Source organism: Lygodium microphyllum, chromosome 20 (assembly GCF_053477565.2).
Source record: "Lygodium microphyllum isolate KBCC chromosome 20, Lygodium_microphyllum_v1.1.10, whole genome shotgun sequence".
Classification (NCBI taxonomy): Eukaryota; Viridiplantae; Streptophyta; class Polypodiopsida; order Schizaeales; family Lygodiaceae; genus Lygodium; species Lygodium microphyllum.
This window is the reverse complement of record NC_141154.1, coordinates 83,889,102-83,915,537: the sequence shown is the minus strand read 5'-3', so window position 1 is coordinate 83,915,537 and position 26,436 is coordinate 83,889,102. Positions and strand designations below refer to the sequence as shown.

At 44.1% G+C, this 26,436-nt stretch overlaps 1 protein-coding gene across 2 annotated transcripts; it reads right to left on the bottom strand.

The window, feature by feature from the left end:
• Positions 1-513: 513 nt before the first annotated feature.
• Positions 514-23,042, bottom strand: LOC148019091 (uncharacterized). Of its 2 annotated transcripts, XM_087660629.1 has the most exons (4): positions 22,895-23,042; positions 22,604-22,812; positions 1,265-1,499; positions 983-1,121 (listed from the first exon to the last, which is right to left on the bottom strand). In XM_087660629.1, exons 1-4 carry the CDS (start codon positions 22,908-22,910, stop codon positions 1,117-1,119), a joined length of 465 nt encoding a protein of 154 aa, XP_087516755.1. In that variant the 5' UTR covers positions 22,911-23,042; the 3' UTR covers positions 983-1,116. The 2 variants fall into 2 exon arrangements, with proteins under 2 accessions (XP_087516754.1, XP_087516755.1); XM_087660628.1 differs by having other exon boundaries at positions 514-1,499.
• Positions 23,043-26,436: the final 3,394 nt, after the last annotated feature.

Here is a 26,436-nt window from a genome sequence, read left to right as displayed (position 1 = left end):
TCATTGTAGGTAAGGGACTGGTACAATAGCAGGCCCCCCAACAATGTGACTTTATTTTGAGGACCACCTAGGCCAACAAGGAATGTAAGTGTTGGGCATTTACGAGCATGGACTTCACTTAGCTTAACATTTTCAAAATGAAGGTGTCATTAAATTAAGCCATATAAATTTGTTCTCCAGCAACCAGTCAGCTTTCAGCTCTTCACCTCTAAACCAGCCACACCAGATTCCTACTCCTCCCAAAACTCTTTCAACTCTAAACTATACTTGCTACACAGCCCCTATACGAGTGTAATGGCTACATCATCTCAAGTACCCTTTTATTTCTCACATTCTCTGCATCGGAATCTTTTAGGCATTGAGGATCAATCTGCATAGATATTATTTAGTGAAGTTTTCGCTTAAATAACATCCAAGTACTTCTATGAGATTGACTATTTAGCTCCCTGATTGACTCACCCAGCAACAAGCACATCGGCAAGATGTTCACAACCCTGCTAAACAAGACCATCCAAATGAGATTTTTGCAGACTTATGAACTTCCAACAATCAAAATCACAACATGACCAGCTACAACCATCTTTGGTGGCAAACAAATAGCTCCAGCTAGAGAATGCATGAAGGGCTCTTCATACCTTAGCTTGGATTCTGCAGTCAGACACAGCAGGGTCAGCATAATCTGCACTGCCTTCCTTGAGAGGCTTGAGAACTGCAACCTTTGGTTTTCAAGAGCTGGCAGTTATAAGACAAGGAAAACAGCGCAAGCAGGGAAAGCTGGAATTAAAAGAGAGGCAATTTGCAGAACTTTCCATGATGCGAGGTGAACTGGCAACCATCTTGGACACTGACAGCACTGGCTAGAAAGCTACCCATGCACTGTATGTTACAAGGACATCAGGTATTTCCATCTGAGAAGCAATTCGCTGACCCTGTTAACCAACTTCATCATCTTATTTGCCTCCAAGTTTTGAGTATGTTTTTGGCCAAATCAATCCACCTTCAAATCCCACAAGTTGCTCTTTCTCTTGTAATTCACAATAGAGGCTACCATCCACCCATGTTGGGCCTCTCCAACCTTCTTGACTGAGCTCATTGCCAGGAGGATTTGCTTTCCCTTCAATCTGCATGTCAAAATTCAAAGGAGTAGGAGATTCAGAGGACTTCCTAGGTACATCCTCATCCTTTTCCTGAGCAGACTCGGAAATATCTTTCTTAGACAGCCTTTTACTATATCTCTCTGTGTCATCGAATGTAGAATCCAGACCTGTATTTGGACTAGCTATTCGAGCTTGACAATATGCTGCCTTACAAGTGTCCTTAGCATAATCAGTGCATTTGACTTCAGCATCTATAAGGCAGTTTGACATCTCTCGCTCCTCACAGGCCGCCTGACTTTCTGCATGACTGTGTTGTTTGCTGATAAATGGAAAGATAGTATGCCACCATGGAGGCTGGCACTTCTTTGTAGCATTAATAGAGCATCCCATTCTTGCACCTGCCTGAATCACATGGTACAATATATTAGGAAAAAGACATGTATATGCACAGGTGAAAAGAAATTGGGCATTTCTTCTTTTTGTAAGTGTGGTGGTGGTAATGTAGCAATTTTTTTATCAGTTGATTCACAAAATAATGTAAGGTTATGATAGTTGGCTAGATTTTTAAACTTGATGACTGTGGCCCACAAGTTTGACACAACATGTGTGCCATTGTTCTTGGCTCTTGTTCACAAAAACACCTACCATACAAATTTTACAATACACATGCCATGCATTTACCCTTTTGTTTACAAACGTATGTACAAGCAGAGGTTTGTAACTTTAGAATTCATATAATTAGATCGTCCAAGGTTGTACAGAAAGAAGCATGGGAAACTCAAAACACCTGTGTGATACTGCTAAAACTTGTATGTATGGCATGCTAGCACCCTTTGTTTCTTTGCCCTTAAAAAGAAAAAACCCCTTAATGGCTTTAGACCTACGTTATTACCATTTGACCTGTCTCATTTTCCCAGCATATTTCTTTGAAGATACAGGATGAGACAACATTATTTTATCTCATCAAACACCACCCAACTCACAGAATATGTGGTCCACACATATCTCCCCTCCATTTTCTTGCCTAAAAAATGCCCCCATGAGGCTCTCAAGTTCTGCGTTTTTCACCTTGAACCATCACAGTTGGACTCAAACCGACTCTAGATGCTACAGTAGGTCCATTTGTAGACTTCAGCCTTGCACCATCACAGTTGGACTCAAATCAACTCTAGATGCTACAGTAGGTCCATTTGTAGACTTCAGCCTCCTAAACCCTAAAAATAACAGCATCAATCTGTACCTAGTTTCATGGAGCAATCACATCCACTGGCATCCAAATTTTCCTGCTTGAACCACCTCATTGTTTCTAGCACAAAGTGATTTCTCACAACAAAACTGTCCCAAAATCACTTTCTTTGCAACAGAACTGCCCAGAAAGTGTTCCGACACTAAGAATGCTGAGAACTAATGGAGATCTCAGCTCTAGTACACAGATAATTCAGACCAGCACACAGAGAGAAAGATGGCAGTAGAACATGCTACAAATGGAGCTCCATGGGTTGCCAACCTGATCCCCCATGCACAAGTGATTCATCCAACTACTGCCCCAACTCACAAACATACTGCATGTTAAAGCTCCATGACTAAAGCTCACCAAAAGTGCTGCAGAATTGAATGAACTGTTAGCAGTCATGATTGTCATGCCTTGTCATGTCCTGCCTGTGAGCCTCAGTCTTAGTCAGATGAGGACTTAAGGAGCTCTGACATGAAAATCAGTTGTTTTGATGGAGGAGGCAGCTCATTCTAGAGCAGCCATTTCATTGCCTTCCTGTGCATTCTCTCCTCCAATAAGGTTTCTGTGTGCATTTCCCGGGCAGTTTCTGCATTTGCCACTCTGCCATCACCTGCCGGATCATATCCATCCCTGTTGGGATTTTCCCTGCCATGTAAGTATTTGTGAATATCCATCCCTTAGGTACAGCCTACAGGTTGGCCAGTTTTTTGGGTTTTGGGCTATACATAGCCCCCAATTGGCTGGTCCTTGGCATTGTTCTGTCTTCCACTTGGCAGGTGCACACTCTAACTTCAGTTTTCTCCTCCATCTCCAATGTTGTCATCATGAGCCTGATCTGATGCCCTCAATGACACTATGGGATGCGTGTAGGGACTGATCAGTCCTCTTCTTGTATTCAGAATTCTTTCTTGTCCAGTGCAAATTTCTTTCATTATTTTCTTGCAAAGTTGCTGTGTGTGTGTGTGTGTGTGTTCTTGTTCCTTCTTCCGTTGCGCACTCACATGGTATCATCGCCAAAAGAGAAGACAGAGTGGAGATTGTTGTGGACGTGACCACCCCACGCTGAAAATGCAAACATCAGCATTAGCGTTTGCTGCAAATGCAGCCTACTCTGCATTAGGTGACTCCTTCTGACTGTTGGTGCCAGCTCCTCTTCCTTAAGCGCACAGGCTTCTAGGTAGGTGATAGCCTATCTTGGCCGGGCAAGGCATCCACACAGTGCTTGTAGCTGATTTCTCCTATCTATTGTAGATTTGGGACCTTGTGGGTATCTTGCAAGATATCGAAGATGTCTTATAACCAATTTCAAGGTTTTAATGATACAGATTAGGAAAATCCTCCCCACTCCAAATGGTGGCAAGATTATTGCAAAGCCTGTATGGAGATAGCAAGCGACAATATCGTGAAGAAAGGCGGCAATCATCTAGCCCGTTTGTACGGGATCCCTCTCCTCCCCATTCTCTCCATGTTTCACAGAAGGCACCTTCTACTGGCCTCAAAATGCCACCTATGGCACCCTCTATATAGGTGCTTGTACATCCTTCTTTGCCCAAAGAAGACCAGCTTAATGGTTCAAACTATTCGCTTTGGTCGTGTAAGGTGGAGTGTATCCTTGATACCTTCAATCTTTGGGAGTTTGTCACCCACCCTATTCCTTGTCCAGTGGAGGATCCCACAATGGGATCATCCATGGATCGTGCAACCCTCTGGGATTGAGTTAACTCTAGAGCTCAATCCTTCCTCTTCATGAGCTTATTAGATTTTGTCCTAGTGCATGTGTGCAAGTTGCAGAAAGTAGCAAATGTGTGCACAAAGCTTGCTTCTTTGTACCATCAGAAGAAATTTGCCCACCAGATTACTCTCGAGAAGGAATTGCGGGTGCTTGATGACTCTCCATCCCTGAAGGATCATATCAACAAGTTGGAGGATATGAGGGATGAGCTTGCATCCCTTGGCAAGATGATCTCTTCAAAGGATATGGCCATGATTCTTTTGACTCAACTGCCATCTCCCCAGTTTGATATCTTCTACACTAGTCTTCTTACATCAAGAACTTGTGAAAAGCTTCTATGGGAGGAGCTTGCCCCACTTGTTTTGGAGTATGACTAGTGCGCTAAAGAGGTAGCCAATGGATCTGCCTCCACCAAAGCTTTTGTTGAAGGTTCAGAAGGGGGAAGAAGAAGAAAGGAAAGTCAAAGACTAAACAGTAGGAGAGTTCTTCAGGCTCTGACTACAACTTGGAGAAGCCTAAATGCCCATACTGTGAAAAAGGGACACATCCAGAGGAGAAATGTTGAAAGAAGTACCCTCACCTTCGTTCAAGAGTGAAGAATGGAGCTAAAACACCCAAGCCTTCCCCTCCACAAGAAAACCTTGAGGCTATGAAACATACAGTGGTCGCCTATAGGAGCCAAGATAGCCTGAATAGTAGACATCCGAGCTATAGGTGCAAAAGCCTCAAAATAGTCCAGACCTGCCCTCTAAGCAAAACCCTTGGCAACAATCCTACCTTTGTGCTTGTCCAAGGAACCATATGCAAGGTACTTGGTCTCATAGACACACTTCACACCTATCACTTTCTGCTTTGGTGGACGTGGAACCAACTCCCAACTTCGATTAGGCTCTATAGAATCAAACTCTTTTTGAATGGCCTAACGCTAGATATCCTATGTATGAGCCTCCTCAACTGTAGTAGGCTCACCATTATGAAGAATCTATAACATAAGAGCATAGTTCACACAAAGTGAACTATTCCGCTAGGCTTGTAAACAAGCTAATCTGTGTGGACCTATAGGAGAAGCAAGAAAGTAAGAAACGCCTGAATCTTGCATGAGCTAGGAGTACCAAAGAGGAATCCAAATAGGCTCATCTTGCTGCAAGGAAGATTGAGTAGCCTCCAAGATCTATAATGCACCTATCTAAGAAAGAGACTCCCCCTCACCAAGGGAAGGTTAATCCTCCTCATTTAAAGAACGCTCCCCATCTGATAGCCGAATATCCCTAGAAGACTCCAAAGGGGAGATTGAAGAGATGGAAATACTCAACGTAGTTGCATATGTCAAAGATGGTACAGAAGCCAAGGTAGAGGGAGAAGAGGGAGGAGGGGGAGGAGCCAAAGACGATGAAGGAGTGCTAAGAGGCAACCTGGAAGAGAGTAGAGGAACTGAAGGTGGGGAAGGGTCAGTCAATGATAAAGAATCACCTGCAAGAGAGCCATCAAGAGGATCCTCAAAGACCATAGCCTCACTGAAGATCATGTCCCTACTCACCTCAAGCTTCCATGTCGTCAAGTTGTAGAGTTGATAGCCCTTCGTAATAGTGTTGTAGCCCACGAAGATGAGTTTCCTAGACTTTAAGTCAAGCTTCGTCTTCCTCTTCTTCTTGTCCACATGGACAAATGCATCACATCCAAAGAAGCGGAACTAAGATATGGAAGGCTTTCGACCAAAGAAAGCCTCGTAGGGAGTCATGTCCTGTAAGGCAAAAGTTGGGGAACAGCTGTAGATGTAAACTGCAGTAGACACCGCCTCACCCCAAAGGGTATAAGGAAGAACCCAATGCTCCACCATTGATTAGGCTATCTCTAGCATAGTCCGATTCGCATACTCCATCACACCATCCTCTAAAGGTGTATTCAGATGGGTATACTCCACCTGAATGTTGTGATACCTGTAAAACTAAGAAAAGAGATTAGAAGTAAACTCTCCATCATGATATGCTCGTACACCACGAACTTTGGAAGTAGTCTTGTCTCCCTACAAACACCTTTCACTCACAGAAACGGGAGTATGCCTCGCTCTTGTACTCTAGAAAATAAGGCCACACATAACGACTAAAGTCGTCTATAATCAACATCAAATACTTGGCCTTTCAAAGGTGCCCATAGGTCCACAAAGGTCGGTGTGAGCCAACTCAAGTGATATAGAAGCCCTCCAAATGGCAACCTGTGGATCTGACTCTATGTTGCTTGCCCCTTAAACAACTAGGCCACAAAGTGTGAATAGGAGGGAAATTAGGAAGTCCCTCCACCATCTTCCAAGAAGCCCGTCGGATGGCATCAAAAGTGTAGATGACCATAATAAGCATGCCAAAGCAACCCAAGCTCGTGGGAAGACTTTGCGGCTAAGGCTATGAGTGTATAAAGCCCACCCTTCTAGGATCCTATCTAAAGAATGGCACTTGTAGAAGCATCCTCCACTATCACTACATCCTGAGCAAAGACCTCACGGGTAGCAAGTTGTATAAGACCATGAACAAACAATAGGTTAAAACCTAAATCCAGTACATAAAGAACTTTGGTAAAAGAAGACTACCTATTTGGCAATAAAGGAATAGTCCCCACTCCTTGAACAGAAACAATAGAGTTGTCACCAATGGTGACCGTGCCCCCTCTGGTACTCATGTCCTAAAGCCAATCCTATCTTTAGGTCCATGCTGGAACAAAAATGGAGGAGTAGTGTTGTGTGAGAGTGAGAGAATCCCAAGATGAGTGTACCAGCTAGTCCTAGTACACAAAGAATAAAATGTATTTATATGTTAGGATACAATTAAGGGTGTGTTCACACCCATATAAGTAAGTTTATACACACGAAGATTAAGGGACTTTACACCTGAAGGGACTTACACCCGATAGGCTCACCACTATGACAAACCTCAGAAAAGCATTCCCCTAGATGGTAGTCATAATTCAAGTAGCCAGACTAAGCATACCAAAGCTCAAAAGGTGTCTATGAAGTAAGAAGAAGATAAGTCAAGGCAGAAGGAGACCTCAACTTGTAGACCTCATTCTCCGATAGCCTGTGGAAAGCACCTTTCTCAATCCACGATCAAGAATTCGAAAAGAATCTATATCAAACTCAACCAACATGCCAAAGCAAAAATCTTGTGCATGGAAAACAAATGGTAATCCAAGCCTAGCACATAGAGCACCTTAGAAGTATGAGATGGAAACAAAAGAGCCATCTCCAATGAGAATCTACCCATGTCAAGGCCGCAAATGGATAACACCTGCAAAAGAAGAGGTCATGTGCCGAGAGGCACCACTGTCAACAATCCACTCTTGAGGGTGTGAGTCTTGAGACTATCAACGCAGCATCAGAAGCCTTTGTGGTCGATGCCTGAATCACCTCCAAATGGAGGAAGCAGTTGACAAGGGAGTAGCCACCGCTTCGGAATTCTTTGAAGCCTTCTCCTTCTTGGAGTCCTTCTTATCCTTGGTGGAGCAATCCTTCTTCCAATGATCTATCTTGCCAAAAATGTGACAATAAGATTCCTTCTCTTCATCCTTCGGTTTGTCGTCCTTCTTCTTCTTGTCCTTCCCCTTCTTTTGAGAGGACTAACCTATCAATGCCTCCGACTTGAAAGTATTCTACCCTTTGAATTGTTCCTCTTGATCCAAGACCATAGAAACCAACTCCTCCCACAGAAGCGTTTACTCTCACCCTGAAGTAATCAAGGCAGAGCTGTAGAATGCAACTTGCTAGGGCTCTTCTCCGCTTGTCCTGCACCTTCTTCACCTGCCTAAGGCAATTGAAAAGGTAAAATCTGCAATTGAAGACTCAAAATGCAGCCTTCCTCCTTCTCGAACAACAAAAATCCCCAGCAAAATCAACGACTTTGCTCCTTTCCTGCACGTCCACACTCACCTTAGCCTTGTTCCGATGCGTAGCCCTGCCTCGAATGCTGAAAACACGGTCTTGTGTTGAGCTGAAAACTCTTCTTCTGGTTTGCCCACAATCAATCAATCTTTGCATTGCCCTGATACCATGTCTAAGTGCAACGGTGCACAAGCATATGAACAAGATTGAGAGATAGAGTGAACCGAAAGGGAGAGAGACGGAAGAACACAGATCTGCAATATGGAGAATGCTAAATAAGAAATGCAGATATGTATACGGGCGCAATGCGCATGTCTACATATCTCCACCTCAATGATGTCACGCTCTTGTACATCTCGAAGTCTGCAGCAGTCTCCACAAACTCAGCCTGGGAAATCTGTGATCAAAAGTGTCCAAAAATGTGCTGAACATCTACTATTTATAGCAATAAATATGGGCCAGCTAAAATAGCAGTCGGCCTGCCAAATCTGGCTGACCTGTGTCAGATTTGGCTGACTGCACAGAACTTGCCGAAAATGGTAAAAACTGCCACGTTATCACTGCAATCAGTCTGTCCGACTGCTGGCGTGGCCCGTCCAGCTGCTACATGTGCAAATCTGACCTGCGCTGCTGCAGGGCACTCCAGCAACACACAAACTCTGACAAACAGCTCTCGAATGCATGGACACATGCCTGTCCGAGGGATGACCAAATGACCAATATCTCTAACATGGATTGCTATAAAACTTGGAGCAAAGCTAGGAAATGGCTGGAGAAAGAGAGAGAATGCTGTAAAGATAAAAAATTCAAACATTTGTCACGAGAATTTGGTGAAATTAAGCCACTGGCCCAGTTTTCCAGCCCCAAATTTATTTACCAACAGCAAAGGGAGCATCAGAGGTTGTGATCTTCAGGAGAGTGCATTAGCCCTGATCATCAACTTTCCATGTTCATGAATATGCAACCACCTTCAGCAAAATGGTCTCCCATGGCTGAAAAATGGCCCCAAAAGCATGCGGCAACAGCCCAACCTCTCTTCCGCTCCAAAATGCAAAAACGAGATTTCCCAATTCAGCTTTCCCAAACTTGCATAGCAAGATTTGCCAAGTGGGCAGCCTTCTAAACTGAATTTCCAACATTATCCAGCCATCAAAATAATTTTCGGAATATAAATTCTGAAAATTAATTTAATAATTATTTATGTGCCCAAAAAAAAAATCTAACCAGCCAACAATTAAATTGACTAGGTCAATTTTGTCTTCCAAGTATCCCTGAGCAATTCTTGACCCTTAGACTTGCATCAATTAATAAATTAATTAATCCCTCCTTTATGAATCAATCATCATTATATGATTCCATTAGTACAATTGCTCATCACTAGAGAGAGGGAGACTAGTGCACACTACCAGCAACTCATTGCCCATGCCATTGCACTCTTCATGAGCCTTGGTATATGGATTCCATTTCCCAAGTCTATTCTCTCTAAGTTCTTATGTTCTTGGTGTTATTTCTATTCTTTGTGTTCATTGCAATCTATGTCGTCAATGTCTCTTTGCTTCCCTTGCTCCACACTTTTCTGATAGGTTAGTGAGAGCAACTAAGATAGTTTTAAACATAGTAGCTCCATTGAACAGATGTACTGCACTAGCATGTTTACGGTTGAAAGTCAAGATCCAATAAGCAGGACTTTCCAAATAGTTGTACCAACAATGCAATATTTGATTTTTTAAAATACTACAAGGTGTGCTAGGCTTTGGGGTCAATCTTTCTTAATGTCATGGTGTAGGAGCATTTTGGCTCCACTACTTTTGCTAGAAGGCTCCACTACTTTTTGCTGATTTCAGTCCTTAAGATTAACTTGAGTGTTTGCAAGTTAAGGTCTACCACGTTTTGGTTTACTAAACATTGGTTTCATGATTCCACTATCATAACATCACCAACTTCATCAAGGAGGTGAGACCACAGCTACTCTCATGCAAGCACTTAAGTCTCTTTAATTTGGCTAGGCAAAAAAAACATTCAACAAGGATGTCTCACAAGGAAACCAAGACCTCATCTAAGTAAACAATAACACCTTCCAAGAAAGGTTGCAACACCCCTAAGACCATAAGTCTAGAAAAGTAAGCAAATGCATTGGATGGCCCAAAATGAAGCACCAAAAACTCAAACAACCCAAATGGTGTTTGAAATGCAGTCTTTGAAATATCTTCCAAAGCCATTTGAATTTGGTGATAACCGGACTTTAATCCAGCTTGCTGAAAATCTAGTATGTTATCTGATCTAGTAAATGATATACCCGCAGCAAGGGCAACTTGTTTTCGACAATGAGCTTGTTAAGCCCTCTAATCCAAACACATATGTAACTCCCGTCCTTTTTCATTAACAAGACAAGAGCATCGAACAGGCTGGAGCTAATAAGAATCGGTCCCTCCTCCAAAAGTCCTCAATCTACGTGTCAAAAGGGTCATGAATTTTTAACTCATTTCACTGGGACACTTAAGTTGTACACATGTGAGGTGCATGTGTGTAAATAAGTTGATGAAATGTGAGCGGCAATGACCGACAAACCCTAGTTTTAGCAATGGGGGATATCAGTAGAAGTTGTGAACACAGGTGCCAACGGGTGCCTAGTGTTAAACTAAAAATGCCCTTGAACACTTTCAAGTTCATAGAGTTTAAGAATATTAAATTGAGGCTAGGTAGGCCCAAGCATTTTTCATTCTTGACAATTATTATTTGCTGGAAATTCATTTCTAGAGACTGAGTTATGCATGTGTAGTTTTGCCACTTGGCACACAAGAGAACATGCCATGCAAGGCTGGGAGAGCCTATCCTAGGCAGTCTAGGCTCTGGGCAGTAGGGAATGCATTTTGGGGCAGGCAACAGCCATTTTGACTGATTTTCCATCCCTGATCCGGGGTAAATAACAGCAGAAAATTCATCTCTATCAGCAGCCGACTAGTTCCTGAGCATTTCCAGCATGGGAGGACCTGTTTTTGAGGCATTTCTCAGCAAGCAACTACTGCTGTTGTCATCTCCCAGCCAGAAATTGAAAATTTTCTTCTCATCTACTGATCATCTCTCGTTCTCCCAAATATTTGAAGATTTTCAGCTCTGAAATTGCTGTTACAGACCTAATTTCAGTAGAACTTAGGGTTTAAATGGCTGTCTTGGGATGTGCACGCCAAGTATTTGAGCATGCACGAAGCTTTGCTGCCATAAAACAGTGAAATTTCAGCAGATTTGAAGACATCTAGTCATCTATGGCAAAGGTGACTTGTGTGCGAAAGTTGAAGACTCGTTTTCGCTCCCTAGGTTCTCAAAATCAAGGGGCAAATTGAGGATTACTGCCACTGGTCATTTGGGGCAGCCAATGATTCTAGGTTTTGAGGAGATTGTGCTTGATTCACTGAAGATTGAAACTTTGGTTGGAGAAACTCCAAAGCATTCCTTGAGATCTGGACTAAAGAAACTCAGATGTATTCCTTGAGTTCATGGTGTGGACCACTTATCTCTTGTGAATTCGGCCTATCTCAATTGTAGTACAAAATTTTGGAATAAAGATTCATGAAATACTGCAAGAGGTGTCAATTATGGGGCCAATCGGTGTCAATTGTCTCATTTCAATTGGTAATGCTAAGTCTGCTACTAATTAACTTCTCGTTTGCTGTATATTAGTTGTGAATTAGGGAAATCGCCACCCTCTCCATCAATGAAGGTTGGTTTCACTGTGTTTGAACCTCCTTGAGCTCCTCCTTGCTCATCTAGTAGGGGTGGCTTCAAGAGAGGTCACTCTTGGAACTGTTAGCATGCTCTATTTCATTCTCAGTTTGTCATCTCCTGGTTGTGAGCTCCTGTCAGAGTCTGGCAGGAGACAGAGGAGCTCTGTCAGTTTGTGTGTTGCTGATTTTTGTGTGCGTTCCCTTCTCGGGTGGCAGTCAGCCTTTATTGGCTGCTTTTTGTGCCAGTCGGCCAGATTAGGGCCAGTCGGCCAGCTTTTGGGCCAGTCAGCCAGTTTTAGGGCTGTCGGCCAGTTTTAGGGCTGGGGGACTATTTATAGCAGCCCCCCCCCCCCCCCATCAGTCCTTTATTTTGTCCTTCAGATTCAGCGCACTCTCTCTCCTCTCCCACTCCGGCATCGGTTCTACCCTTGTTCCCAGCTTGATCTGGTACCCTCACTGATGCTCCGGGCTGCATGCAGGGACTGATCAGTCCATTTCAGAGTATTCAGCATCCATTTCAATCAGTGCAGATCTTCCTTCATTCTCTGCTTTCTCTCTGTCTCTCCTCCGTGTTCGTGTTTCTTCTTCCGTTGCGCACTCTCACATGGTATCATCGCCTAACTGAGAGCACGGAGGTCTTCATCGATTGGAGAGACACCACACCACTCTTCTGCTGCTGCCACCTCTTCCTCAACAGCCAAGGCGGCCCTTCCAGGAGGTCACCATCCTTGTGTTTGCTGCAGGCGCCCCCTCCAAAGGCTCCCACGTCATCAACAACCTCTTTCTGGGATCGTTTTCATCAGGGCGGCCACTCCTACAGCTGGGCAACATTTCTCCACGCTGCATTTTGCTGATCTGGCTGTCGTTCCAACTCCAGGTGGCTCTTTTCCTGCTGGCGACCTATTCCCAGGCTGCGTTTTGGTGCTGACGGCTTCTGTCTTGGTGATATTCATCAAACAACCTTGCGTTTTGCAGCTCCAGGTGTCAGTAGGCCTCCCCAGCCTGCGTTTTGGTGATTGGTGACCATACTGCTGGTCATCCTTCGGCATCGGCAAAGTTTTCTTTGGTGTTTGGTGTTTTGCAGATTGGAAGATGTCTTACCAGTTTTCAAGCTTTGACGACTCAGAGGATGAGCTCCTCTCTCATCATTCCTCTGAGCGGAGACGGGATTATCAGCCGTTTCGACGACGGGAGAAGACTCCTCGCACTCGTCCCTCTTCAGTCCATGCATCTCAGAGGGCTCCATCTACCGTGAAGGTTCTATCCGTGAAGACTGCTTCCGATGTCCGGATGCCTTCCTTGATTCCCTCTATACAGGTGCCTATTCTCCCTTCCTTTCCGAAGGAAGATAAGTTGGATGGTTCCAACTACTCCCTTTGGTCGTGCAAGGTGGAGTGCATACTCGATACATTCGATCTATGGGAGCTTGTTTCTTCACCCATCGACCATCCCCCCATGGATTCGTCAGATGGAGCCTCTATGGACCGTGCTGCCTTGTGGGATAGGCTCAACTCTCGAGCCCGTTCCTTTCTTTTTATGAGTCTTCATGACTTGATTCTTGTACATGTTCACAGGTTAAAGACCGCAGCGGAAGTGTGAAAGAAGCTTACGTCTTTGTATCAGCATAAGACGTTTGCCCACAAGATTTCTTTGGAGAAGAAGTTGCGGATTCTCAGTCTTGATGATTCTTCTTCTATGAAGGAGCACATCACGAAGATGGAGGACATGCGAGGCGAGCTAGCCTCTCTTGGTCATGTGATATCGTCCGAGGATATGGCAATGATTCTCTTGACTTAGCTGCCATCACCTCGATATGATGTCTTCTACACCAGCCTCATCACCTCGAGGACCTGCGAGAAACTCCTATGGGAGGAACTTTCCCCGCTTGTCTTGGAGCATGACAAGCGACTCAGAGAGGTGGGAGCCAGTGGCTCCACCAAGGCTTTTACAGCAGGTACAGGTGGCTGCAAGAAGAAGAAGAAGCAGAAGGAGAAGGCCAAGGACAAGAAGGAGGAGGCCAAGAAGGATGCGAAGGAGAAGAAGCCCAAGTGCCCACACTATGGGAAGGACACTCATCCCGAGGAGAAGTGTTGGCAGAAGTACCCCCATTTGAAGCCCAAGGAGAAGGACTCCAAGACAGCCCCAGCCACGACAGAGTCTACGTTTGTGCATGTCTTTGTTGAGGAGGATACAGCCCTAGCTTCTACCACTCAGGAGAAGCCTTGGCTCGTGGACAGCGGAGCATCTTCTCATATGGCCTTTAGACAGGATTGGCTTCAGGATCTTCGTTCCAGAGGGGGCACCGTCTCCATTGGTGACAATTCTACAGTTCCTGTTCGAGGTGTGGGGACGCTACCTATGTTTTCTGACAGGCAGTCTTCTTCCGCCAAAGTTCTTTATGTACCTGATTTGGGCTTTAACCTATTGTCTGTGCATGGTCTTACTCAGCTAGGTACTCGAGTCATTTTTACACAGGATGCAGTCACAGTGGAGGATGCTTCTACAGGTGACGCTCTTTGGACAAGTCCACAGGAGGGTGGGCTTTATAAGCTCACAGCCTTGGCTGCGAGGGCTTCCCACGAGCTTGGGCTGCTTTGGCATGCTCGTTATGGTCATTTGAACCTTGATTCTATTCGGCGGGCTTCTCGGAGGAAGATGGTAGAGGGGCTTCGAGATTTCCCTCCTCTTCACACTTTGTGCCCTAGCTGCTTGAGGGGCAAGCAGCATCGGCAGCCTCACCCACAGGTTGCTTCTAGAAGGGCTACTTCTCCGCTTGAGTTGGTTCATACCGACCTTTGCGGATCTATGGGCACGGCCTCCCTTGGGAAGGCCAAGTATTTGATGCTGATTGTGGACGACTTCAATCGTTATGTGTGGCCTTATTTCTTGGAGTACAAAAGCGAGGCGTACTCCCGTTTCTGCGAGTGGAAGGTGTTTGTGGAGACACAAACAACTTCCAAAGTTCGTGGCGTTCGAGCTGATCACGGTGGCGAGTTTACTTCTCACCTTTTCTCTCAGTTTGTAGGGATCACGGCATTCGGGTGGAGTATTCCCATCCGAACACACCATCTGAGAATGGTGTGGTGGAGCGTGTGAATCGGACCATGGTGGAGATGGCCCGATCTATGCTGGAGCATAGGAGTCTTCCTCATTTCCTTTGGGGTGAGGCGGTGGCTACAGCGGTGCATATTCGCAACCTCTCTCCGACTTCGGCATTACAGGACATGACTCCCTTTGAGGCTTTCTATGGGAGGAAGCCTTCCGTGTCCCACTTTCACATCTTTGGATGTGATGCTTTTGTCCATGTGGACAAGAAGAAGAGGACGACGAAGCTCGACTCTAAGTCGCAACAGCTTTTCTTCGTGGGCTATAGCACAAACACGAAGGGATATCGGCTCTATGACCTGACGACACGGAAGATTGAGGTGAGCAGGGATGTGATCTTTGATGAGGCTTCGGCCTCTGACGATCCGATTGATGGATCTATTACAGGTGCTTCTTCGACATCGACGGACCCCCCACCACCTTCTCTCTCTTCTCTTCCTTCCAGGATACCTCTAAGCACCCCTCCTTCTTCATCGACTCCTCCCATTCCTCCTCCTACTTCGGCTTTCCCTCCCCCTTTGGTGGATGTGACTCCTTCTTCTTCGAGTTCTTCCACCCCTTCAGTCTCCCCTCAAGAGTCTTCTAGGGATCCACCGCTATTCGATGGGGAGCCTTCTTCAGATGAGGAGGATCTACCTTTACTTGGTGAGGGGAAGTCCCTCTCAGAGACAGGTGCTTTACAGGTTCTGGAGACTACTCGGTCTCCCTCGCAGCAGGAGGCGTCTCTTAGGATTCCTTTGTGGTATCGCCAGCTTATGCAGGATTCAGGTGTTACTCACTTTCCTGCTTCTTCTACAGGTCCACGCCGATCAGCCCGTTTACAAGCCCACCGGGATAGTTCACTCTGTGTGAACTATGCTCTTATGTCTCAGATTCTTCAGGATTCAGAGCCTTCCACAGTGGAGAAGGCCCTTGCACAGGATATTTGGAGACAAGCTATGCAGGCAGAGTTCGATTCCATCGAGTGGAACCATACTTGGGAGCTTGTACCGCGTCCCAAGAAACGGAGGGTGATAGGTGTGAAATGGGTCTTTAAGACCAAGTATCTTGCAGATGGCTCCTTGGACAAGCACAAAGCTAGGCTTGTTGCCAAGGGTTTTGCACAGAGAGCAGGTTTAGACTACTTTGAGACTTTTGCTCCTACATCTCGGATGTCTACCATTCGAGTTATTCTGGCTCTTGCAGCTCACCACTGTTGGCCTGTTTATCAGATGGACGTCAAGTCAACCTTTCTGAATGGCGTCCTTGAGGAGGAGATCTATGTTTCACAACCTCCTGGTTTTCTTGTGCAAGGGAAGGAGGATCATGTCTACAAGCTGCGAAAGGCCCTTTATGGCCTAAAGCAGGCTCCTCATGCTTGGTACCAGCGGATTGACCGCTTCTTTCTACAGAGTGGTTTTCAGCGCTCCGATCATGACCCCAACCTCTACTTTAGGGTTGTGGGTTCTCTCTGTGTTCTGCTTATCTTGTATGTAGATGATCTTATTATTACAGGGAGCGACACTCAGCAGGTGGAGCATACTTGGGCTATTCTACGGCAAGAGTTTGACATGACGGATCTAGGGATCCTTCACTTCTTTCTTGGTTTGGAGATCTATCAGATGGCACAGGGCATCTTTATCTCGCAACACAGGTACATCTCCGAGCTTCTTTCAGAGTTTGGTGTGGCCGAGAGTCGGCCTATTTCATGCCCCATGGACCCTGAGTCCAAGATTTTGGCAGATGGAGTCCCCCTTACAGATGCCACTCGTTACCGGTGCCTTTTTGGCTCTCTTATCTGGCTTATTCACACTAGGCCAGATATCTCTTTTGTGGTGGCTTTGTTGTCTTCTTTTATGAAGACTCCTACAGAGGATCACTGGAGGGCAGCCTTGCGTGTTCTTCGGTATTTACAGGGGACTCGATCCTACGGGATCATGTATGGAGATGGGATTACTCTTTCTGGATAGAGTGATTCTGATTGGGCAGGTGATGTGGGTTCGAGACGATCCACTACAGGTTATGCTTTCACCCTTGGATCCGGTGCTGTCTCTTGGAGCAGCAAGAAGGAGCCTACTATGGCACTTTCTTCTACAGAGGCTGAGTATCGGGCCTTATGTTCAACCGCTATGGAGGCAGTTTGGCTCCGTTGCTTGATGGCGGAGATTGGCTTTTCCCAGACAGGACCTACGGAGCTGCGCGTGGACAACCAGAGTGCCCTTGCTTTGGCCAAGAACCTAGTGTTTCATGCTCACACGAAGCACATTGAGGTTCAGTATTACTATGTTCGAGAGCGGATCGTGGATTCGGAGCTGGCGGTGGCCTATTGTCCCACGGCGGACAATGAGGCTGATCTTTTCACGAAGCCTTTGCCTTAGGCTTCTTTGCTTCATCACATGCGGTTGTTAGGTCTTTAGACCCTCCCAAGATCTGAGAGGGGGTGTTAGCCTGCTCTATTTCATTCTCAGTCTGTCATCTCCTGGTTGTGAGCTCCTGTCAGAGTTTGGCAGGAGATAGAGGAGCTCTGTCAGTTTATGTGTCGCTGATTTTTGTGTGCATTCCCTTCTCGGGTGGCAATCAGCCTTTATTGGCTGCTTTTTGTGCCAGTCAGCCAGATTAGGGCCAGTCGGCCAGTTTAGGGCCAGTCGGCCAGCTTTTGGGCCAGTCGGCCAGCTTTTGGGCCAGTCGGTCAGTTTTAGGGCTGTCGGCCAGTTTTAGGGCTGGGGGACTATTTATAGCAGCCCCCCCCATCAGTCCTTTATTCTGTCCTTCAGATTCAGCGCACTCTCTCTCCTCTCCCACTCCGGCATTGGTTCTGCCCTTGTTCCCAGCCTGATCTGGTACCCTCACTGATGCTCCGGGCTGCGTGCAGGGACTGATCAGTTCATTTCAGAGTATTCAGCATCCATTTCAGTCAGTGCAGATCTTCTTCCTTCATTCTCTGCTTTCTCTCTGTCTCTCCTCCATGTTCATGTTTCTTCTTCCGTTGCACACTCTCACAAGAACTACCTCAATCCAGATATCCTCTCAGACATGACAAGGGCCAAAGCTTGAGGTAACTTATCCAAGAAAAGAAAATCAAAACTCTGGCAAAAAGGACAAGTCCCCCCTCATCTACATCTCCTTGTTGTGAAGAAGAAGAATCCTTCTCAAGCTCCCACGCATACACCATCAAGCATGGTCGCCCTTGCAAACTGCACACTTCACTAGGAGAGGGAAAATAACTATCACTCACTCAGCTTGAGCCGCCAAGCCTCAAGGGTGCAGTAGTGCCATGCAAGGTCTTCACACCAAAACTCATCCCAATGAGGATGGAGTGTTGAGTGTTGATCCACAAAGCCATGTGAACATAGAGCCACAACTTCCCTAAAGTCACATGGATGTTGAGGAGTGGAGCCACCTACACATTGTCTGAAACCTGGAATTCTTTTATCTAGATTGCTATGTCCTCCATATGCTCCGTTTGATATTTCTCAGCCTCGATCTTCCTCTTAGGCCAAACATCCTGCTCCATTGGTTGTGCCACAATGGTGAGTACTATTTGGAGATGATACTTCTTGACATTGAACAAACTTGTCTTGGATCAAATTCTCGAATGCTCCACCGTCCACCAAAGTTCAAGATGGCCCACAACTGTTGCTTGCACAAGCACAAGATCATGATGCCCAAGAAACTAGAATCCACGTCTCTAAAAGGTGTTATCTTGAGGGAATAAGCTATGATAGATGAGATTGAGGCCATCTCCAGGCGCGACTCTTGCCTTGGAAGTTTCTTTGAGAGTGCGCAACAAAAGAGGAACACAAACACGAGAGGAAAGGGAAGAAAGAGATAGTAGAAAGAGAAGAGAATGAAGTGATAATTTGCACTGAATCTGAAATGAATGCCAAATACAATGGCAAACTGACCAGTCCCTGCACGCAGCCCAAAGCATCGGTGAGGGCACCGGATCAAGCTGAAGAAGATGATGGCAGCACTAGCAATGGAGAGTGTCGGAGCCAGAGACGGAATATGCACCTGCAGCAAAAAGAAGAGAATGATCTGCCCAGCCCGCCAATCTACTATAAATAGCAGAAAATGGCCCCATCTGGCCAATGATGCTAGCCGACTTGATGCTGATGTGGCCAACAGCATTAAATGCTGACCAACTTACTGGCATGGCAGCGTAAATGCTGATGTGGCACTCATCAAGGCTGAAGAGGCTGACATATGCCTAACAAAAACAGGACATGCACACTAAAATGTGTCCGAGGGAAGAAATGCACACAAAATTGAATGACAAAAACAATTCAAAGCTCCTCTATCTCCATCAGACTTTGACAGAGCTCAAAACTAGGGGATGATAGATTGACAAAATAAAATGGTAGGCTAACACCCCCTCTCATATCCTAGGAGTGTCTCAAGATCCAACGACCTCATGTGATAAAGCATAGCAACCTTGGGTGAGGCTTCAAGAAGAAATCCACTGCATTGTCCTCCGTGGGATAGTAGGCCACTACTAGCTCAAAATCCACAATCCGCTCCCGGACATAATGATACTTAACCTTCATGTGCTTTGTGGGAATATGAAACACATGGATCTTTGCTAGAGCTACGGGACCCTAGTTATCCACGTGCAACTCTATGTGTCCTATCTATGGAAAGCCAATCTTTGCCAATATCTGATGAAGCCAAACTTCCTCCATAGCTATAGAACAAAGCACTTAGTAGTCTGCCTCCATAAAAGATAAGGCCACAATAGGGCGCTTCTTAATGCTCCATGAGATAGCTCCCAATCCAAGGGAGAAATCATAACCTATAGTGGAGCATCTCGAATCCACATCACCTGCCCAATCTCAATCACTTTATCCAACAAAAGTGGCACTCCATCTAGGATCAAGTCCCATGTAAGTAGCACAACACGCACAAAGTAGCTCGTCAATGAGCCTGAGTAGGAGTGTCACAAGGACGTGAAATTTTATCACTTTACTTGGCATTTGATTACAAGTTGATCAAATGTGCTAATGTTGACTTGCACATCTAAGGTGCAAGTACCCAGGACCCTAAAAGATCAATTGATGCCAAAGCAAAAGTTGCAATAAGTTGTGTCTTACAAGCACTAGGTGGTACCTAGTGTCAAATTTGAACCTAGACCAATTTATTAGCCACTAATATCAATTGTGACATTAGAGACTAAGCATTAATTGATTAATTAATGCTAGTCTAAGGGTCAATAACTACTCAAGGACACTTGGGGGACAAATTGGCCTAGCCAATTTAATTATTGGCTGGTAGATTTATTTTTCTAAGCACTAGAATAATTATTAAATTAATTTTCAGAATTAAGAATCTGAAAATTAATTTAATAAGCTGGATAATACTGAAAAATGCAAGTAGAAGGCTACCACTTGGTAATACTTGCCCAAGCAAGTGGGAAATATATTTTTGAGATTGGGAAGAAAGAGCCTCATTCCAACCATGTGCAAGCTTTGTGTGTGTGTGTGTGTGCGTATGTGAGTTAAGAGTTGGAGACATGCTCGGAAGAGGCTACAACAATAGGTGACAACAATTAGAGTTGAAGACCCTTCAAGAGTTGGAGACATGCTCGGAAGAGGTTACAACAACAGATGACAACAATTAGAGAATTGTTTTAATGAGGCAACATTATATTCGGGGTGTTTCATTAATGGAGACAACTTTCATGGCTGTCTAGACAAAGGATCAACTGATTTTTTCCATTTTCTCATGATGGAAGTATGAATTTTCTCTCTTCAACATTCTCTCTCATTCTCCAGCTATTTCTCAACTTTGCTCAGCATTTTCTAGTAGTTTGAGTCATCAAAGGAAGAGATTAATAGGCTGACACTTGGCCATACCAAACTCTAAAAGAAGTTCCAAGATGCACCTATGCTAGGAGATGAAGATGCCCTATGCCATCTGATAGATCTCTAGACCAAGAAAGAAATGAAGGATACCAAGGTCTGTCATGTCAAACTCTCGCTACAAGATCTAAGTCCAATCAACCTCCCATGAGTCAATCCTTGTGATAATCGAGTCATCTACATACAAGATGACTAAAATACATTTGTCACCCAAAACCTTGCGATAAAGGTTGGGGTCATGATCTGATTAGTGGAAGCTACTTTGTAAGAAGAATCGATCAATCCTTTGGTACCAAGTCTTAGAAAGTTAGAAGCTTGCTTTAGGCCATAGATAGCCTTTTGCAATCTCTAGACATAACCCTTATTCCCCTGTACAAGAAAACCAAGAGGTTGTAAAACATGAATCTGCTCCTCTAGGAAACCATTTAGAAAGGCATACTTGGGATCTATCTGAAAGACAAGCCAACAGTGATGGGCTACAAAAGCCAAGATAGCTTGAATAGTACACATCTGAGTACTTGTCTAAGGATCCATTAGCTAGATCCACTTTACACCAATCACCTTCCACTTCCATGGACATGATACCAACTCCCAAGTCCGATTTCACTCGATAAAATCAAGCTCCTCTTGCATAGCACGACACCATATATCCTGTGCAAGGGCCTCGTCAATCGTAGTAGACTCATGATCTTGAAGAATTTGAGACATAAGAGCATAGTTCACCCAAAGTGAACCATCACACTAGACTCATATCTTGTGATGCAGAAGCTGGAGACCTATTGCAGCGACAACCTCACCCCAAAGGGAGCAAGGTAGACTCTGATGCTACAATATCGAACAGGCCACCACAAGCATGTCAAAGTTTCCATGCCCTTTCCCTTATCCTAGAGCTCATTTTCTTGCTTTAAATCTCTCACCCCGAAAGGAGCAAGGTAGACTCTGATGCTACAATATCAAACAGGCCATCACAAGCATGTCAAAGTTTCCATGCCCTTTCCTTTATCCTAGAGCTCATTTTCCTGCTTTAAATCTCTTAGTCGCCACCTTAAATGCATGCATCAAACCTGCCATCCGAGCCCCTTTCCCTGATGTCATCCCTATAAGAAGATGTATTAGGAGGACAACCAGATATTACAAGTCTATCCCTTGCATCAAACAACATGGATGACTTGTGTGACCTTCACATGTTAAGGTTGACACAAAGGATAACAGGATTGAGGCAAAAAGATGTTATGCACTTGTACCCCTCCCTTAACACCACCCTCAATTTGTCTTACATGAAAATCTTTTAATTGTTGATGTTGCAACCTATTGAGGATATAGCTCCCAACAAGCTATCCACCTACCCACTTCCATCCAAGCACTTTCATCAATTTAACTACATAAGATTACCTCGCTCCTTCACCTAGAGTTGCTTATCTAATTGTCTCCTATGAAACTAGGGCACCGTGTATGCCAACCTAATGCATGCTTTGTACTTGTTAGACATGTTGCTTGGCTTGGCTCATGTGATCATATAGTCAAAATATTTATTACGACAAGGGCTTCTACACGAGCTCATCTTAAGGACACATTGATATGAAGTCGCTCAATTAACCACAACTAAAGCAATCCTTAGTAAAAGCACTCCATTTGAGCTCATACCATAAGTTTTCCATACCTTCCATGACAAGGCCCATCCCAATATCCCAATGGACCTAAGCTTACTAGTATTCTACCACATACAAGCCCTATTTGAGTTAGAAGAAGCAAAAAGCCAATCAAAATTCCACCAACACTTCTGAATTTGCATCAAAAAAAGACTTGGCATCCATTTTTCACGATTGCCCCGAATCCTCCACTTCATTCTCCAAATCCCCTCCATGTTGCTCACACAGAGCCGGTGCTGGTGCCGCTGCTGTTGCATTATCAGATTCTCTCTCACCCTCCCTCCCAACCCGCACTGAATTACAAAGTATGCACGTTTGATTGAGGTTCTGATAGGATTAAAAGCAATGTGAATATTTGTAACCTGACACTGCTCCATAAGCTTCGTCTCACACATGCGCCAAGACTGGAGCCAAGTGTCACGATCCTTGAAAGCAAGCAGGAAAGCTCCTTTGGAGGGTTCATCATCTTGGCCTGCAGGGATGGGCACTCTGATGGGAGGGATGATAGGATCAAACGCCACAACGGTAGCTCCTGGGGGCAGGAGGGTGTTTGCCTTCTGTGTGCTGCCAGCTGCTCACCGTTCTAAAAGCTTTCAGCGTTGCTCAATACAAACAGAATCTAGTCAATCTCAAAACCCTAGCTCTGTACCAACCTTCGGGCTCAGCCATGCCACCTCCTGTACGCAGTTCGGTCGTACGGACCACTAGTGCAGAAGAGAACGGATTGTACTTTCCTTCTTTGTCAATACAATCTCTCACTCGGTGTTCCTGAAAAACCAAGGTCTAATCTTAAATGAATTGCAAATTTTTACTCAAATATTATCAAAATCTAAATAAGAGTTTTAAAACCTTGAAAATAATACAAATTTTTATTATAATAAAATTTGTTCTCTATATTCTATTTATAATTGAAACATATATCCAACCAACTTGCAATCTTTCCTTGTAATGCGAGTTTTTCATTATGACCAAAAATGATAGACTCAAATATTTACATCGGCGGGCCTTATGCCTCAAAACCTTAGCAATTGGCTAGCCGCTTTTTATGTGACTTTAAATACATGTATGTGCTTTTTCAAAACCTTAAATACAACCAAATTGTCTTGTCTAATGGCATTAAAGATCTCTATAGCAAAAGCTTTCCTTTCTTTCCCCATCAAAACTCTATTCATGTTATTTCATATATGTTTGCTCACTAAGGTCCAAACCACATCCCACAGCTTTAGGGACTCATCGTCAAGTTTGCCTTGATCCCCAAACAACATTGACTTCATTCTAATCATCTCATTCAATCCTATAGCATTAAACTAGTCCTTAAGCTTTCGTCAGACAACCATAGCTTCCTTACATGACCAGAAAATATACTTCATTGTCTCCTTCTACACTGCACAAAAGGTGCAATTTGTATTGACTATCATCCATCTCCCAATCCTATCCTTCATAAGTAACTTCCTGGCAACGACTTTCCACAAAAGCAAAGTTTAACTATTAGCTTGGTGTGGCCCTCCATGCTCAAACCAATTTTCTTTTCCAAGCACTCGCACTAGCATGTCAGTATTGCTCTTTCCATTTGCTTTGAGCCTTCATTGGGATTTCTTTCTTCTCCATTTGGAAATCCCTCCTCAACCTCATCTTGATTGATGGCTTACCCTTGTGATTTCCTAATGAGTTCCACACCCTGGTAGGCCCAAATTTAGGTAAAGGTGGACATGATTAGGTTTTCCCCCTAAGTGCTTCCTCCATTCAATTACCTTTCTCTTCATTGAGATTATATCATACATGAATCTCTTGTATTGAGCAAATTTCCACTCTATCCTCATTCCAAATATCCTTCCATCTTACAAAGCCTTTGTTTGCCAAGCTATTAGCTTGTTTGGGTTAATTGGAGGGTTTTTGTCTTGAAATGCTTATGGAAAGGTCTATAGGTACTATAGCAATCCTATGTCTCCCCTCTTGGGGCTTTCTTTAAGCCAATCCAGTCTTTTAACCTCCTTCCATCCCTTTACAAGGCTCCTTACTATCTCATACCCCCTTGATAGCTCCTTTTGATATCAATGCTAGAGCTTATCTTCCCAAGTTAATATATCCATTGACCCCCTATCAAATTTGCCTTGCTCATCACAACCCTACTTGTGATTGCCCAGGGCTCATTTTCTTCCAGCCTCATCAACAATTTAAATGAGAATCTTCTCACTCTATCACTTACCTTCTCAAGCCCAAGGCCCCAACTATTAACATATTTAGTCATAGTGTCCCAATCTACTTAGTGCCATCTCTTTTCTAATCCTACACTCCATAAGAAGGATCTATGTACTTTATCTATCCTCCCACATTGAGTAGTCAAACTTACATAGCAAATGTAAGATCCTCCTAAGCTTGCTTTTTGCAAATCACAAAAGATAAAAATGTAAAACATTACCTAATATCTCCCTTTTCTACAGTCCATTAAATTGCGACACACACACATGCATGCATATGTGCACGCACACACTCTCTTTCTCTTTGTCTCTTTGTCTCTTGCTCTATCTATCTTACACACACACGCACACAATGACTTGACACTGGAATGATGAGAGAATCTACTACTAAATGAAGGGAATGAGGGGATTGCTTATGTGAAGGGAATGGAACTTCCTCATCACTAAGCAACATAGAGATATGTTCCTTGAGGATGGGATCAATGGTCCAAGATTGGCACATGAGAAATCTTACCATCCATCTTGATCAAAGTAATTGGAGATACATAAGTAACCCAAAAAGGTGGTTACATTTAATGTGGTCGCTTTATGGCTTATGATTAAATGACTTGATTTTTTAATTTTCCAATTTTGATGGCATTTTGAATTTAATACCCCCTTGCCTTCTCTCATCCGATGCCTATCATATTCTTAAGAAAGGAAAAACACTCCACCACTAAGAGACTTTTAATAAGTAAATCTATAGGATTTTGATTAGTTGAGATCTTGACAAGCTTGATAGACTTGTCCTCAACAACCTCTCCGATAAAGTAGTGACACACCTCAATGTGCTTTGTCTTCACATGGAAGACTGCACTATTGGCCATTCTTGGCCAGCTGTGTAACACTCATAAAATTTGAATGCAATGTAGGGACCAAATTAGTAATATTGGGTTTACTACTAGACAGCCTAACTAGAGAGCCTTCTTGTAAGCCTCAATGGTTGTAACATACTTTGCCTCCATTTCTAGATAGGGCCATCCATTTATGCACCCTCGACATCTAAGAAATAGCACCTCCAGCAAAGGTGAATACATAGCTAGAAATGGACTTCCTATTGTCTACATGTCTTGCATAATCAGAGTCAGTGTATCCCATGACTCCTATATCCCGACCACCATAACATATGCACATATTGCCTTTAAGGTATTTCATGATATCCTTCACAGTATCCCAATGCCCCTACCATTTATAGCCATATAGTGTGCCACAACTCCCATTCCAAATGCTATGTCTAATCAAGTGGCTATCATGGCATACATCAAACTGCCCACTACAAATGCATAAGGGAACTTGGCTATCTTGGCCTTCTACTCATCAAGCTACAAACAATCAACTTGACTAACCTTCACATGAAAAGGCAAAGAATAGCCAATACACTTAAATCTTGCATCTGAAACTGCTCAAGGACCTTCAAAATGTACTCCTTCTGTGATAAGTAAAGGTGTCCCTTAGAGTGATCTCATGTGATGTGTATCCCAAGGATAGGTGAGGCTTTTCCCATGTCTTTCATTTCAAAGATTTTCTTGAGCTAACTTTTCAAGGCATCTAGCTTATCATGAGCACTCCCAACAATCAACATATCATCCACATGGAGTACCAAACTCATAAGGCTACCATCATGGGCCTTCTTTGTGTACAAACATAGATCCATATCATTGTAGTTATATCCTTGTGGATGCATAAAAGTAACAAACTTATGGTTGTACCATTTCCTAGATGCCTACTTATTAAGGCCATAAAGGCTTTTTCTCAATTTGCCGATGGTGTTCCGTACCTTTTTCTAAATCTCATCATGCAAGTCCCTATGGAAGAAAGATGTCTTTATATCCATTTGATAAAGATCTAGATACAGGGTAACCTACATCATCCAACTATCTAGCAGAGAGTAGGCTTCTAGTCAAAGACGAAAGATGGCATACATCATGCAAAGTAAAGATGCTACTTGAAGCAAACTA